This window comes from Lissotriton helveticus, chromosome 5_1, assembly GCF_964261635.1.
Source record: "Lissotriton helveticus chromosome 5_1, aLisHel1.1, whole genome shotgun sequence".
In the NCBI taxonomy this organism is placed as follows: domain Eukaryota; kingdom Metazoa; phylum Chordata; class Amphibia; order Caudata; family Salamandridae; genus Lissotriton; species Lissotriton helveticus.
The window spans coordinates 1,926,212,533-1,926,229,998 of NC_136065.1; the positions used below are offsets into that span (position 1 = coordinate 1,926,212,533).

The 17,466-nt window shown below is 45.2% G+C and overlaps 1 protein-coding gene across 3 annotated transcripts in view; it reads right to left on the minus strand.

Moving 5' to 3' along the window:
* The window catches only part of WIPF2 (WAS/WASL interacting protein family member 2), a 337,163-nt gene that overhangs the window by 96,572 nt on the left and 223,125 nt on the right, over nt 1-17,466 (minus strand). For all 3 annotated transcript variants that reach the window (XM_078645527.1, XM_078645528.1, XM_078645529.1), the window contains exon 5: nt 15,454-16,113. In XM_078645527.1, the coding sequence (XP_078501653.1) occupies nt 15,454-16,113 (660 nt within the window). The remainder of the gene's footprint in view (nt 1-15,453; nt 16,114-17,466) is intronic.

A 17,466-nucleotide genomic window follows, 5' to 3' on the forward strand; every position in this document is an offset into this window, starting at 1 on the left:
CATTCACATGGAGAGATGCAACAATCTGAAGTATGTGCTCGTTGTTGTTTGCGCTTTCTCCAGGTGGGTGGAAGCGTACCCCCTTAAAGACAACACTGCCTTGTCAACCGCCAAAGCCCTTGTCAAAGAGTTCTTCCCGAGGTTTGGCATGCCTAGAATTGTCTGGAGTGATAATGGAAGTGAATTCGTAGGACGCGTGATGAAGAGAGTGTGTGAATGTTTAGGCATACAGCAAAAATTCCACTCTGCGAATCACCCCCAATCAGCTGGATTGGTAGAGTGCTACAACGGCACTTTAAAGCTCAAATTAGCCAAAATCCAAGCCAGTACAGGTCTTAAATGGCCTGACGCCTTGCCCCTAGCACTCTTGTCAACGAGAATGACAGTCCATTCCAGATTAGGACTTCGCCCCCATGAGATAGTGTTTGGCCGCCCAGCCAACGTCTGGGGCGTGCCAAGACCAAAGAAACTTAGCGAAATAGAGCACCCCGTACTGCTTGACTATTTGTGCGAATTGACAACTAAATTGCGTGTTTTACACCAACAGGTTCACAGTTCCTCTCCACCAGCCTCTGACGATCCAGGTCACTCCATCACACCCGGCACGTGGGTTTTGGTGCGGAACTTCCAGCGCACCAACAACGGACAGCCGAGGTGGACCGGACCTTACCTGGTACTTCTTTCCACGAGGTCAGCGGTTCGGGTGGACGGCAAAAAGAACTGGGTGCACGGGACCCATTGTAAACGGGTCCCTCTGCCCCTTCCATACGACCGGTGGGTCAACGAAGGAATTGCCGACTCCGAGACAGAATCCATACCTCGCTTCATCCCTTTCAGCGATGCACGTTTAAAAGAAACTGGTACCGAAAAGGAGAGTGATCATATTTTACAAGGATTTGTGCCACAGTCTATGCAGTTGGACACTACCGAACCTGAGACATTGTTTGAAGACCACACCGTACCTGGGAAAGAACAGTATAATCTAAGGTCAAGACAAAGAGACTAATAAAAAGACACACAAACGAATGTGATTTTCCCTTCCCCCAAGAACTATTTTTGATTTTTCAGCTCTTTCGCTCTCAGGAAACTTGCTCATTTTTGATTTTCGAACCGCCATCCGGTTCTGCTGCTAGGGTCGCGGTTGAAGGCTGGGGAGTGCAACTGGGGACGTTTAGGTCAACGGTTCTGGTTGGTCCAAGGGAGTTACCCCGGACTGAACAGAGCGCACCCCCTGGCAGAACCAACCTACCACCGCGGGCAGCAACTAGAGGATGGAGTTTCCTAGGGTAAAGAGACCTACCAGACTCCCAAACTTTGAAAGACAATTGTGCACTGTACTGGCCAAAAGAAAGTTTCTGATAACATGTATTTTAATGTTGTGTAGCATAACGATGTTTTTGACTGGTTATACTCTATTCGTATTCCGAGTTACCTTTTCAAATGACACCCGGCCACAGCCTCCTCCTACTATCTCTCAACACTACTTTCACCCTCTACCTGAACACGAATCTGCCAGAAGACTCGAATTTGTAAATAACTCATTTATTCAACTCCTACACCAACACCAGTCCATCATGAACACATCGAACTGTTGGATATGTGGACTCATGCCACACACAACGGATAAGGGTATCCCATATTTCATCCTGCCTTTCAGTTATTATGGTTCTCTGTGGGCTTTCCAGACCATGTTCCTATTCGCCCTAGAACCATACCCGACACGTTCTACTGAAAGTGATTCCAGTAACAAGGCACTAATAGTAGGGATAAGAAATATGAGTAGAGAGTTCGACACCTATCTTACGATTCCCAAAGATGAACTCACTCCGTACACTCGTTGGAACGTAACCAAATATGGGGTTTACCTGAGTAAGAGCCAGACAGCAAAGAAATCCCGCCCAGTTTGGATCGTACCCAACCAAGGTCACTTATGTTTACAGGGTATCGGCAGGGATCCCAAAGCTCAATTAGGGAAGAGTATATGCGCGGAAACATATGTGTTCGCTTCCCGAACTTCCCCTATACTATTAGCAGCTAAAGGCACGTATTTCGTCTGCCATGACCAAGCTTACACGTGGTTGCCCCCTGACTTCTCAGGTACATGCTTTATCGCATTTCTGCTGCCTCCCACTTACACGGCCAGAGCAGATTACCATCGGACAAGGACAGCTAGAGGTGTCGTGAGTAAAGACGACACCGCGGGTCAGGAATTTGCTGACTTCGCAAAGGGTTTTCTGCCATTTTGGGGGCCTATGGTAAACAGCAGGAATATTCGCCAGTTATCGAGGATAGTTGAATCCGCCGTGACTACAACGGCCGGAGCCCTTGGAAATTTGACGACCGAACTTCAGTCGGATCGACTTATGACCCTTCAGAACCGAGTTGCCCTAGATATCATACTCGCCGATCGTGGTGGTGTGTGTAGAGTGATCCAATCCAGTTGTTGCATTTTCATCCCTGATAACGCACCGACAGTGTACCAAGCCATCTCTAAACTACACAAAATATCTGATTCCCTCCACGTGGAAAAAGGAGATTGGTCCTTACTAGGGTGGTTCTGGGAACTGATCGCTACATGGGGATGGAAAACACTGATCTTCATTGGGATGATCCTAGCACTTCTGTTTATGTTCTGCCTGTGTATACAGTGCGCTCCTGCAATATGTGGCCTCTGTGCTACGTCATGTGTACGGAAGCCTGTGTCAGGAGACGAACTGAGCAACAGAATGATGTTACAGCAGCATCTCCACGAATTCCTTCATACGGATTTGGACTCCGATTAATATGAATTATTGCCTTACATAAGGGCAAAAGGAGGGTCTGTGGTTCTGAAAATCTGGACCCTGTTATCATCCCGATATCGAGGTCCAATACCCGTGTCACAAAATATCAACGTACCATGACGAATTTGGTGTCAGCGAACCGATAATGATTAGGGCATCAATCCCATGCATTTGCGTCATAATCGAGGGTCGCCAACACCCCCAAATCGTAGTTTCCGTCCCTACCCCCTTAGACTCCATTTTGTGAACGGCATCCATCTTACGTCTTGCCCTCATGATAAGTCAATTAAAGGTCGAGCTTGATCTAAAAGGACATGTCCTCCTTCCCTGGCTTCCCCCTGACCTATCCCAACCGACTCCACTGCCTTTAGCCAAACCTGTCTGGGCAGCCCCTCGCCCAGTGGCCAAATGCGATAGCATCGATACATAACATTCCCCAAACCATTCACTACATACAAACCATGCTTTCTACAAACACACACCTGTCCTGTTCCCTGTTTATGGCCAGTTTTATGACTAGGAGGTGCCTTCCTTTATTAGGGTTTCATCGATATCTGATGGGAGTTCCGGGCTTGGCAGAGTAATCTATCACACATTGGACATCTAAAATACGGGCTTGCCTACATGACTTCGCTCTTTTGTATTATTGTAGAAATATGTGTATAGCCATATCATAAACTCAAGAAATCTCGCTTGCAGCTATTATTTCTGTATATAAGGAGAAGGCTGGTTCTGTAAAAACGAACAGTCTCCTGAGAACACATGACCCGTGTTTGTCGTGCTTCTAGGACACCTGTTACTTGGTAGTTATCAATAAAACTCGATCTCTGACTCGACTAGAAGACTCCGTGTTTCTGTGGTCCGGAACAGGGAGAACTCAGAGGTCTTCGGGTGTTATCCCCTGGCACCAAACGGGTTCCTAAAAACCCGTTACCTCAGTGTGAAGACTTCGACCCCGCAAAGCGATGATGATGGCTCCGCGATCAGGCCCTCGATCGACCCCTGGACCTCGAACAGCACAGAGACGACTGCCGGGCATCCAGCAGCTTACAGGGCCGCTCACGTAAGGCCTACGGAGCCATGGCCAGACAGTCGGAACATGACTGGGAGTCATGGTCGCGCTCCAGACAGCGGAGACAGTCGGCCACCGACATCGTATGGCGACAGGCCCCGCAGGATTTAAACCCAGGCATCCCTATGTGGCACCAGCAGTCAAAGACTCAAAAAAAGAGGAGACAAAAAGTCTCAAAAGTATAGTAACAAGCATTTGCAATGCAATAGGTCTCGCATTAGGAAAGTTTGAGCTATTGGTATTGTAAATGACATTTTTTATTTATGTGTTGGTTTTGAAAATAGCTACATTAATAGCTTTGTCATTTACACTGCCACTACTTTTACAAATGTGACACCTATAGCATTTGTAATGCAATATGTGTAGGATTTATGTGACTTAGATGAATTTATATTACAAATAACAATTGCTTTGAATTTTTTTAATAATTAATACTTAAATAAAAGTTATTGTAATTTATAATGGCAATAGGTTAAACTTTTTTAAATAACTTTTGTGTAGATTATGTTCGGTGTATTTTATTGTGACAAAAATCCAAGAACAGAAGTGAAATATTAACCTCTTTTTGTGACATTTGTAATAAAGATTGAAACATTGAGAGAACATATTTGAACCAGTTGTTGAATGGTTGCACAGATTGTGCTGTGGTGGCGCTGAGTGATGTTGTGGTTGCGACGAGTGATGCTGTGGTAGCGCATAGTGATGTTGTGGTGCCCCTGAGTGATGCTGTGGTGGTGCTGAGTGATGCTGTGGTGATGCGATAGAGTGTAATTATGTGGTGTGTAACTATGTGGCACTGAGTGGTATGTGGAGTGTATGTTGCATTGAGTGCAGTGTAATTATGTGGCGTGTAATTATGTGGCACTGAGTGGTATTTGGAGTATATGTTGCGTTGAGCGCAGTGTAAATATGTAGCATATAATTATATGGAACTGAGTGGTATTGTCTGGAGTGTATGTTGTATTCAGTAGAGTGTAATTATGTGGTGTATAATTATGTGGCACTGAGTGGTATTGTTTGGAGTGTTATGTTGCATTGAGTGGAGGGTAATTATGTGGCGTGTAATTATGGGGTACTGAGTGGTATTCGGAGTGTATGTTGCATTGAGTGCAGTGTAATTATGTGGCGGGTAATTATGTGGCAGGTAGTTATGTGGCAGGTAATTATGTGGCACTGAGTGGTATTTGGAGTGTGTGTTGTATTCAGTAGAGTGTAATTATGTGGTGTGTAATTATGTGGCACTGAGTGGCATTGTTTGGAGTGTATGTTGCATTGAGTGCAGCGTAATTATGTAGCATATAATTATGTGGCACTGAGTGGTACTGTGTGGAGTGTGTGTTGCATTCAGTAGAGTGTAATTATGTGGCGCTGAGTTGTACTTGGAGTGTATGTTGCATTGAGTGCAGCGTAATTATGTGGCGTGTAATTATGTGGCACCGAGTGGTATTTGGAGTGTATGTTGCATTGTGCGCAGTGTAAATATGTAGCATATAAAAAATATGTGGCACTGAGTGGTATTGTGTGGAGTGTATGTTGTAATCAGTAGAGTGTAATTGTGTGTGAGGGTGCAGAGTGTGTGAGTGCAGAGTGGGTGAGGGTGCGGAGAGTGGGAGGGTGCGGAGAGTGGGAGGGTTGCGGAGAGTGGGAGGGTTGCGGAGAGTGGGAGGGTTGCGGAGAGTGGGAGGGTTGCGGAGAGTGGGAGGGTTGCGGAGAGTGGGAGGGTTGCGGAGAGTGGGAGGGTTGCGGAGAGTGGGAGGGTTGCGGAGAGTGGGAGGGTTGCGGAGAGTGGGAGGGTTGCGGAGAGTGGGAGGGTTGCGGAGAGTGGGAGGGTTGCGGAGAGTGGGAGGGTTGCGGAGAGTGGGAGGGTTGCGGAGAGTGGGAGGGTTGCGGAGAGTGGGAGGGTTGCCAAGTGTGTGAGGGTGCGGAGAGTTGCAGCGTGGGAGGGTTGCAGCGTGTGAGGGTGCGGAGTGTGTGAGGGTGCGGAGTGTGTGAGGTTGCGGAGTGTGTGAAGAGGGACCTGTTTTGAGGGCGCGTTCAGCCCCACAGACTTTCTAGCCAGAGCCTGCTGCATCTTCTTCCCTAGATCGATCCCTGTTAAAACCCATTGGGCTCTTGACACTGTTTTGCACCCGGCCACCCTTGTGCCGTTGGTGGTGTACTGTTTCTGCTGCCTAGGACTTTGCCCACCATTCACCTTATCTTCTGGAGATTGGTCCTGTAAGTCGATATTCTGTACCTGTTTGCAGAACTTTTTCTTCCTTCCATTGGATTACATTGCAGAACTCTGAAATTGAAGTCCACTTTTTAAAATGAAAAGAAATTATATTTAAAAACGTAATTACCTGAAAGATTTTTCTCTGATGCCTAAACATATATAAAGATATTTGCTATTTTCATACATTGGTGTGGATTTTCTTCTTGAGTCATGTTCTTATTTATTAAACCTTGTGTGCAATTTGCAAATGTCTTACACTCCTCTGTGTTAAGTCTAAGGCTGCTCGACCACACTACCCCCTAACAGAGCACCTTGTTATATCATAACAAGCCCTGTCCACTAGTAAGGGAAACCCTGGACTCTTTACACAGTATATCAGATTCTTGATATATCACATAAAGAGCCAGCTTCCTACAGCTGCATATTTTCTAATTAGAATCCCATGCCTTGTGGCTGAGTCACCACTACTCTCTCTGTGGTAGTGTTCACGTGTTGGTACTACTGGGGTTCCTCCCGCCTCCCCCCACCCCCCAAGTATTTACCTTTAGTTTTCATCTGGTTTCCCATACTGACTGAGTTTCCCCTTCCCACACTTCTTATTTCCTGACAGCTAACAGTTATGCAGTCCTTGGAGGATGTCCCATTATCTTCCGTACTGGATAAGACCCTACATCTAGCAAAAAGGATCGAAACATCGTCAACACCACACATACAAACAAATCCAATAAGCCTAGTTGTAAAACAGGCTGAGGCACATGAGGTCCAAGGACTGAGGGATCAGGGTTGCTTGTAACACGTTTATGTTCTTTATTATTGTCATTTACTATATTGTTTATAGGTGGTTCTATTCACTTGGGACACAATGCACTGCATGGGTGGGCGTGATATACTACGCATGTTCTATAAACTACTATACATTTTATGATTTGGAGAGATGGTTTCTTTTAAGTTGTTAAATTTAATTAAACTCCGGAGTTGTTGCTGATGTTTTGCAAATGAGGATTATTGATGCCAATGAGAATCAGTGTTGCTATGAAGTACTGTATATCCAGGTTCTCATGGGAGTAAGTATTGCCCTTGTGCAACAGGGTTAACCCATATGAACTAGCAGCTATGGCTTGATCAGCTTGCTACCACATTTGTTGGAGAAATCTAAGGCTGCACCAGCATTTTGACTAAAAATGGAATTGCTTTTTGCAAATTGTCAAGTCCATGATAATTTGACCTCAAATCGAGCTCCCATATAGTCACAGTACAATAAAAACAAGCATAAAAATATACATAAAAGCAGTCATAAATACTGTACTCTGAATTTTACAACCCACATTAGACAAATAAAAAGAATCTGTACCAATGATCCTCAAATCGTCATAGCATACTCTTCTTTTTGTATGCATCAACCTTGCGATAAGTATGATGATAGTGCATTACCAATATCGTCAATGAGCTGTAACAAAGGATGACCACATCTGCTCGTGTGGCTATTTGATATTTTCTAAAAAAGGTCACAGCCACATCACACGAGGCCCCATAGTTTATGTGCAGAATGGCATCCCTTTCCCAAAAGCTACAATCACATTGTCTATTATTGTGAACCTGCATATGTAATAGCCAGCCGGCAGTGTGCTTAATTAAAAAACAAAGCATAATTTAAAGGCCACCAACATACATCAAAAACATTTTAAACGTGAAACTTAGCCATCAACACAACGTGTAAACTAACCAAGAGGTAATTTACATACTAATGATAATAAGGAACGGATAATACCCTAAGGCCACAAAGACAATCATGCATCCATAACTCATTAATTGGACAAGGACAACAAACAAGCAGACGACTATAACAAAACAAACGGTTTTCATAGGTCAACTCAGAATATGGTCTGCAATATGGTCGAAACATATGGAACGCAAATAGCATAAATGTCAAAACAATAAGAAAAGAAAAATGGGGATAACAATGCCTTATCATTTAAGCCTCAGCTGAATGGGTTAACATGCAAATCAATTAAGGAAAACAGCGAGTAGGTAGATACTGGTCTCTCACTTTTGGTGTACACTGGAGACTTACACGTCTGGAATTACTTTCTGAAACTCTACAGTATGGTCACACGTTAAAAAAAATCTCACAATGCAGTTGTCACAATAACTGAATTCATCACTCTCAAATGATAAAAAAGGACTGGCAAAGCCAAAAGATTTTGTTTTTACCTTATTAACTTATTGGCTGGGCTAATGCCTGTTGCCAAAAGCAGTGTAGCGATGCCAAAAAAACCTAACAACAAAAACCACACACACTGATGGAGCTGAATCATTCTCCAGCAGTGCGTATGTGTCAAATTGCTTGAATGCTCCTACTGAATGACAGGCTGGGCATTTACATTTTTTTTTTACCAATCCACAATTGCAGATGCAACTTCAATTGGTGAATTAAAAAAATATATTTTCCATTGGACTGAAACACATTTCTTAGTGCAGTGGGCCAGCAGAAAATGGAAGCTGCGAGGTGCTCGAATTAGAATTTTAAAAAAGCTGGCTGGGGAAGGAGTTGGAAATCAGTTCACGAGGGAGCAAGTAACAATGGGGATATGAGGGGAAGCACACAAAGGAGAGAGCAACACATGAGGGAGCGAGTGAGCAGCACATGAGATAGAGATAAGAGGGGGAAAAACACGGATCGCGGTGAGAAGCAAATGAGAGAGAACGCGAGCCCAACAAAAACACATGCATTCTCATGGAGGGTTCAATCAAAAAGAAAAAAAGTGAGCAGTGGAAGGATACAAGTCAATCAATCAAAAGGACGATAAAGAGGCTGCACTCCAGTGGAAGAACAAACACAAGAAGGAAGGCAAGCCATAAAATACCAAATGAGAGTGAAAATCAAGCTAACCAATGGTAACCAAAGAGTAGGCAGTAAGCCTGCTGTAGGATTTTGGTAAACCTCATGTAAAAATGTTGGTAATCCCACAAAAGGTGTTTTGCAACCAGACATTGGCCTGGTAGGTAAAACCTAAAAATAGGCGGCTGACAGAGCCAAATGAATAGCTTGCAACCCCTCTTGTAACTGTTAAACAGTTGCGCTACTAATGGAAAACAGGAAGAATATTTTGTTCTTTTATGATGCCATCTCAATGACATTCTGTAATCCCACGCTTCCTAGGTTCTCAATAATTTGATGATAATTTGATAATTTCCTACTTTTAATACTTGTCGAGCAGCATCTATGTCATGCCACAGACCTCAGCTGTTGACCATATGGACATAAGGAAGAGCATGTGAAAAGAGAAGTAGCTCTGACATGTATTCAAATTACAATGAGCCTACCTTTTCCACTTTTGAGCAGTATGGTATTATCAACAGAAGCAAAACAGCACATTACATTGATGAGCCAGATAGCTGCTCCAATTTGTTTTATAAAAATTAAATGTTTATGTGAAGGAAAATGCTACTTACCAGTATGCATGGCATGTAGAGCTGCAGATCACTACACTTTTGCATTAGATCGCCACCTGGTGTTGGGCTCGGATGATTGCATGTTGTTGACGTCTTGGAAGAAGTATTTTGTAGTCCCGAGATAGGTGACTCCTCCCTTGGACGATAGTGCGCATGGGCATCGACTCCATCCTTAGATTGTTTTTCGCCATGATGGGAAATGATGGAGTTTGTAGTAGTAAAGAAAAAGGATGTCCATGCGTGTGCATCTAAGTAAGATGAAACTGGAACAGATACAAGTCCCGGGGAGGCGGGAGGGTGTGTAGCGATATGCAGCTCTACATGCCAAGAACATATGCATACTGGTAAGTAGCATTTTCTGTTCGAGGCATATGAGCTGCAGATACTACACTTTTGCATCGATTGTGCAGCAGTGTCTCCCCTAGCGGTGGTCACCTGTATCTGTTGCAGTAGTTTGAAAGAGAGTTTTAAGGACAGCTTGGCCTACTGCAGCTTGCTGCTTGGCTTGCACATCAACACAGTAGTGTTTAGTGAAGGTGTGTGTTGTAGACCATGTTGCTGCCTTGCATATGTTATCTAGGGGGATGTTCCCTAAGAAAGCCATAGAGGCTCCTAGTTTGCGTGTGGAATGCGCTCTAGGAGGAACTGCTAATTGACGTTTTGCTTTCTGATAGCATATTTGTATACATTTTACAATCCACCTTGCAATTCCACCCTTAGAGATGGGGTTGCCTTTATGTGGTGGAGAGAAAGATACAAACAATTGTTTTGTCTTTCGAAAAGATTTAGTCCTGTCTATATAGTAGAGAAGAGCTCTTTTAACATCTAGTGTATGCAGAGCTCTTTCTGCTACAGAGTCAGGGTTTTGGAAAAACACAGGTAACTCTACAGATTGGTTTAAATGAAAAGGACTAATGACTTTTGGAAGTAATTTAGGATTAGTTCTTAGAACCACCTTGTTATGGTGTATTTGTAAAAATGGTTCTTGTATTGTGAAAGCTTGTATCTCACTTACTCTTCTAAGAGGTAATAGCAATAAGGAAAGCTGTTTTCCATGTGAGGAATTGCAGTTCACATTTGTGTAAAGGTTCAAAAGGGGGACCCACGAGTCTTGTACGAACAACGCTTAGGTTCCATACTGGAAGGTGGTAACCTGGGTAGAATGATTCTTTTTAATCCTGCCATAAATGCTTTAATAGCAGGTACTCTAAAAAAGAGACTGATGTTGTCTGTTTTGTAAGTATGCTGCAATTGCTGCAAGGTGCAGGCGTATGGATGAATATGCCAAGTTACATCTTTGTAAATGTAAAAGGTAGCAAATGATATTCTGTAAAGAAGCATCCAGGGGATCAATTTGGTTATTGTTGCAATAAATGGCAAATCTCTTCCATTTAGCAGCATAACAAGCTCTGGTAGTAGGTCTCCTGGCTTCTTTAATGAAGTTCATACAGTCTAGTGGTAGGTTAAGATAACCAAACTCTAAGACTTAAGGAGCCAGATCGCCAGATTCAGTTGATTTGGGTCTGATGTCTGCATGGTTCTGCGTGAGCAGGGAAGGTGTCAGTCGTAATTTTTGGTGTGGAACTAGAGAGAGTTTTAGCACTGTGGTGAACCACGGTTGGCGTGCCCATGTGGGAGCTACCAGGATTAATTTGAGAGACTGTTGTCTGAGCTTGCGTACTACTAATGGTATTAGTGGTAGTGGCGGAAAAGCGTACGCAAATCTGCCTGACCAGTTCAACCATATCGCATTGCCCTTGGACAGCGGGTGTGGAAACCTGGCGGCGAAGGTTGGCCATTTTGCGTTGTCGTGTGTGGCGAACAGATCTATGTCTGGATGACCCCACTTGTGAAAAAATGGTTGAAGAACTTGCGGATGTAGTTCCCATTCATGAATTTGTTGTGTCTGCCAACTCAACAGATCTGCTATCTGATTGTGAACTCCTGGAAGGTGCTCTGCTAGCAGATATATATTTTGTGGAATGGCCCATCTCCAAATGTTCTGTGCAAGCTGGGACAGTTGTAGAGAGTGTTCCCCCCCCCGGTTTTTGTATATAATACATAGCTGTCATGTTGTCCGTCTGGATTAATACAGCTTTGTTTTGTACTTGGAATGTTTTGAGTGCTAAGAATACCGCTAGCAGCTCTAGATGGTTAATATGGAACAATTTTTGTTGAATGTTCCATTGTCCTTGGCTTGTATGATGTAGGAGATGGGCTCCCCATCCTGTGAGAGATGTGTCTGCTGTGAGTATTCGTGGAACAGGTTCGAGGAATGGCCATCCCTTTGTTAAGTTTTTGGTGTTCCACCACTGCAGAGAGTGATGTGTGCGGCTGTCTACCAACACCAGGTCTGTTAGTTGCCCTTGAGCCTGGTTCCACTATTGTGCTAGACATTCCTGTAACAGACGCATCTGCAGTCTTGCAAATGGTACTATGAAGATGCAAGATGCCATCATGCCTATTAGTCTCATGAACACTCTGGCTTGGAGAGAGTGTTGATGTTGGAAGCTTTTGACCAACGCCTGAATGCTCTGTATCCTTGCTGGACTGGGATACGCTAGAGCTGTAGACGTGTTTATTGTAGCCCCTAGATACTGATGTGTATGAGAAGGTTGCAGGTGCGACTTGGTGTAGTTTATTGTGAACCTTAAGTCGTGCAATGTTTGAATTTTCTGATGTGTGTGTTGAACACACTGATTGAATGACTTAGCTTTTTTATGAGCCAATCGTCTAGATAAGGGAAGACATGTATTTGTAGTCTCCTGAGATGTGCTGCTACTACTGCTAGGCACTTTGTGAATACTCTTGGTGCTGTTGTAACTCCGAATGGAAGGACTTTGAATGGATAATGTTGTCCTTCCAGTACAAACCTTAGATACTTCCTGTGAGCAGGATGCATCGGAATGTGGAAGTAGGCATCCTTTAAATCTAGTGCTGTAAGGAAATCGCTTTGTTGCAGCAGGGGAAGCACTTGTTGTGAAGTGATCATATGAAAATGATCTGATTGTATGTAATGATTGAGGGGCCTGAGGTCGAGAATTGGTCTTAGTGTCCAGTCCTTCTTGGGTATTAGAAAATACAGCGAGTAAACCCCTGTTCCTTGGTGTTGTAAAGGAACTATTTCTATTGCGATCTTTTGAAGAAGTGACAGGACTTCTTGTTTGAGCAGAGTAAGATGTTCTGCAGACATTGGACGCTGCTTGGGTGGTATGTATGGAGGGGTTCCTGTAAGTTAGAGGCAGTAGCCATACTGGATAATTTGACTTACCAACTTGTCTGCTGTAATGGAATTCCAGACAGGTAGGAACTGTGTTAATCTGCCCCCCACAGGAGTGGAATGCTGCTGGGAAAGCAGAGGAAAGTCAATGTTTTGTGGTGGAAGAGGTTTGATTATTGTTGTTACCCAGACCTCTTCCTTTGTTGTTGTTTCCTCTATATCCTCCTCTAAAATAACCTTTGTTAGAGGATGTTTGTGTGTTAGATTTGAAGGATGTTGTATTGTCTGCTCCAGTCTGTTTGGAGCCTCCTCTGTAGAAGTAGCGACGAAAGGAACTTCTAGCTTGTGTGGACTGTAAAGCTCCCATAGATTTGGCAGTCTCTGTATCCTTCTTCATCTTTTCAAGTGCTGTGTCTACCTCTGGTCCAAACAATTGATTTTGATTAAATGATTGATTTAAAATGGTAGTTTGCACTTCCTGTTTAAATCCTGAAATGCGTAGCCACGCATGTCTTCTAAGTAGGACACTAGTGTTCACAGCTCTAGACGCAGTGTCTGCCACATCAAGTGCACACTTGATTGAGGCATTGGACATTAGCTTGCCTTCTTGTATAAGGTTGTTTGCCTGCGTTTTATATTGGTCCGGTAGATGTTCTAATAGTTTCTCTAACTGATCATAATGAGCCCTGTCATATCTTGAAAGGAGGGCTTGTGTGTTAACTATACGCCATATGTTAGTAGCTTGCGCAGCTATTCTTTTGCCTGAGGCATCTATGACTTCTCAGGTGGGGGTGCTTCACCTGACGTTTGTGAGTTTTCCCTTTTCCTAGCATTTGATACAACTAGTGAATCTAATGGTAGTTGTCCTTTAATGTAGGCTGGATCGGCAGGTGCAGGCCTATATTTTTTCTCAATTCTAGGGTTTAGGATCTTAGTACGTACAGGGCCTTTAAATACCTCTGGAGCATGTTTGATGACCCCTTTAATCATAGGAAGAATTTAAACAGACCTTTGCGATTGTTCAAATGTGTCTAATAGAAAATCCTACTCTGCCTCATCAGAGTGCATAGTGACCCCATGGTAAATGGCCGCTCTGTTCAATAGGTGCCCAAAACCAATGTTATCTTCTGGGGGAGAAGGTTTTGATGGGTATGACTGTGGGTCAGGAATATCTGGTACATCCCTTGGGTTTGGATACTCCCAGTCTGGATCATCTAAAGGGTATGGGAAAGACTCATCTGGGTCTATCCCTCTCCCTAGGCTATACTCATCATCGTTTTGAGGTGAGTGTGAAGACAGAGTAGGAGAATGTGGAGGAGAAATCTGCGGTGAAATGTTAAGAGGAACAGGGGATGAAGGAGAAGGAAGTATAGGAGAAGAAGGGTGCATAGGAGATGTGGCAGAGTCCTTCTTCTTGGCAGGTACTACAGGTGTGGGTGTTGTATCTGCCTTCCTCTTCTTGTGTGGTATAGTGGATACAGCACCTGTTTTTGGGTGAGGTTGCTGCTTGTCTTTAGCCTTAGGAGGTGTTACATTTTCCTTTGGCGTTGTTTTCGGTGTCGTAGGCTGTTTCAAGGGCATGGGCGCATTGGAATCAGGCCTTGCCGGTTTCGGTACCGAAGATGATGTCTTGGGAGTGGAAGCTGGTCTCGCGGCTTAGAGGCATCGGACGCTGGCTTCGCACCTTTGTCTTTCGAAGTCGATGGTCTTGGAGCCGAGACTTCTTTTGGTTTCGGTGCCGAGGGAGCTGGTGGGATCGGCACGTGCGGCTTGCTCGGTAAAGAGCTACCGGAAGGCTTAACTGCTTTCTTCGGAGCCGGGCTCGATGGCGGGACTTTCGAAGTGGTTTTTCGGTCGCGACTGGGCCCCGGAGGCGGAGTGTTGACCTTTGCCTTCGATCTGGGTGCTGTGTGTGTTGCAGGGGCAGTAGTACTCACGCGCTGACCCCGATGGTATGGAGTCATCTGTCCTCTGCCTCTGATACGATTTGAAGATCATCGGAATCTTCTTCGGGAACGAGTGGAACCTCCTCGTAGAAGATGTCTACAGATTCCGGAGCTGATCTCTGCATGTGTGTCGACGGGCCCTCCGATCTCTGAATCTTTTTCTTGGATCGAAAGGTCGCGCAGGCTGTACAGCTGGATTAGTCATGTTCTGGCGATAAGCACAGGTTGCAGACCTCGTGGTGGTCACTGTGTGGAAACTTTGCTCCACACTCGGCGCATTTCTTAAATGGCGTCCTTTCCATGAGGTGTAGGCCTCACGGCGTGGATAGGCCCAACAGCCCACGTCGACGACCGGAATCGAGCTGATGGAGTCGAAACGATGTTAGTCGATATCGAAGTTAGTTAAGTTTTTATGATTTTTTGCTCTTCAAAGTACTTGAAAAGTAGATTTCGAGGCGGAGCGGAAAAAGTTCATCCGAACCCAGTAGCGGAAAAAAACAATCTAAGGATGGAGTCGATGCCCATGCGCACTATCGTCCAAGGGAGGAGTCACCTATCTCGTGACTACAAAAGACTTCTTCCAAAACGACAACAACATGCAATCATCCAAGCCAAACACCAGGTGGCGATCTAATGCAAAAGTGTAGTATCTGCAGCTCATATGCCTCGAACATCAGTTACCAGTCAGAATTGGAAACAGTGTAAGAGAAAGGTAAGGTTTGACCAATTTTCCCTTTTAAAGATAACGAAATAAGTGCACTCACCAGCTCCCCGGCTTGGAGGGTCTCGGGCAGGTGGAGGCGGCCTATTGCTTTGTGATGATGGGGAGGCACCAACAGGTGGAGGAGGGGCAAATCCTCTAACTGGGCCAGTGGTCTTCCTGTGCAATGAGTTGTGTCTCTGAGGCAGCTCTGGTGCAGACTCATGGTTTGGGCTCGATGGACCATTGGGGACACCAGGTGGCTGACGGTATGGAGGAGGAGGCGGTAAGCTCTGGTTCTGAGCACTGGGGCCTGTTCTGACATTCACTGGAGAAGGGGGTGGCTTGATTGGGGGAGGGGCTGGAGGTGCATCCCTGCCTGAGAGCACCTTCTGGCCTGGTGTCGGTGGCAATGGTTTCTCTCGGTTGTAGGACTGCCCCTTGTTGCTGTGCATGGCTGGAGGCACTGGGGGGGCATTGTTGCGTCTTCCAGGCGGGGGTGGCGGAGGAGCGGAGGAGCTGTGCTTCATGCCAGCCTGGCTGGCACTATTGGGTCGGGTGAGGTCAGGCAGCGACGGCCTCTGCATACGAGGAATCTCTGGAGGGGATGATCGGCTACTTTCCAAGTCTTCATGAGGTCGGCTGTTGCTTGAGGGCACTGTAGGCTTTGAACTGGCTGACCTGTAACCAGGTACCTGAAGGGACTGCTTCGAGCCAGAGCCCTCTGAAACACAGGAACATAAATAGGTTAGTCACTCGAAAATAATGCAAACTTGTAACAAGCACTTCACATATTCAACAACCACTTCTACAGACAGCACAAAACTATGCACTCTGTGAAGCCACGAACATAAGTTCAAATGTAATGGGATCAACAGAGAGTTTGAGAAGTGAGTTGCAAAATGCATGGCACATCATTCAATCACGCACCTAAAACAAACAGCTGTTATAGCGGAAAAGTACATATAAAACCTGTCCGAGATTCAAGGAATGCTTTGCCGTGCTTTTTGCATTTTATTTCCCTCTGAGGCGGAAAGCCGGAGGTCTGTTTGTGCTCCCTTGCACCTCTGCCACAATTTAAAATTGGTAAAAACGATTGAGACACGAATTGTTTTTTATTACCTGTACATATTTTAATTGGTGCGTTTTATAGTACTGTCTTCTCTGAGGCGAGATTACTTCGCCGAGGCTCGAACTTCCCTCCACAGCGCCGCTCTATCCAGGCGCAGGGAAGCTTTGCACTTTACTCGGCCGCCATCTTCCATTGGGAAGGCTGGCCGAGAGCTCTGCGCCCCTCCCGCCCTCCGAGGGTATTTAACAAGCGTTCTCAGCAAGCTCTAGTAATTGCATTTTGTTTCCCTCTGAGGCGGAAAGCCGGAGGTCTGTTTGTGCTCCCTTGCACCTCTGCCACAATTTAAAATTGGTAAAAACGATTGAGACACGAATTGTTTTTTATTACCTGTACATATTCTAATTGGTGCGTTTTATAGTACTGTCTTCTCTGAGGCGAGATTACTTCGCCGAGGCTCGAACTTCCCTCCACAGCGCCGCTCTATCCAGGCGCAGGGAAGCTTTGCACTTTACTCGGCCGCCATCTTCCATTGGGAAGGCTGGCCGAGAGCTCTGCGCCCCTCCCGCCCTCCGAGGGTATTTAACAAGCGTTCTCAGCAAGCTCTAGTAATTGCATTTTGTTTCCCTCTGAGGCGGAAAGCCGGAGGTCTGTTTGTGCTCCCTTGCACCTCTGCCACAATTTAAAATTGGTAAAAACGATTGAGACACGAATTGTTTTTTATTACCTGTACATATTTTAATTGGTGCGTTTTATAGTACTGTCTTCTCTGAGGCGAGATTACTTCGCCGAGGCTCGAACTTCCCTCCACAGCGCCGCTCTATCCAGGCGCAGGGAAGCTTTGCACTTTACTCGGCCGCCATCTTCCATTGGGAAGGCTGGCCGAGAGCTCTGCACCCCTCCCGCCCTCCGAGGGTATTTAACAAGCGTTCTCAGCAAGCTCTAGTAATTGCATTTTGTTTCCCTCTGAGGCGGAAAGCCGGAGGTCTGTTTGTGCTCCCTTGCACC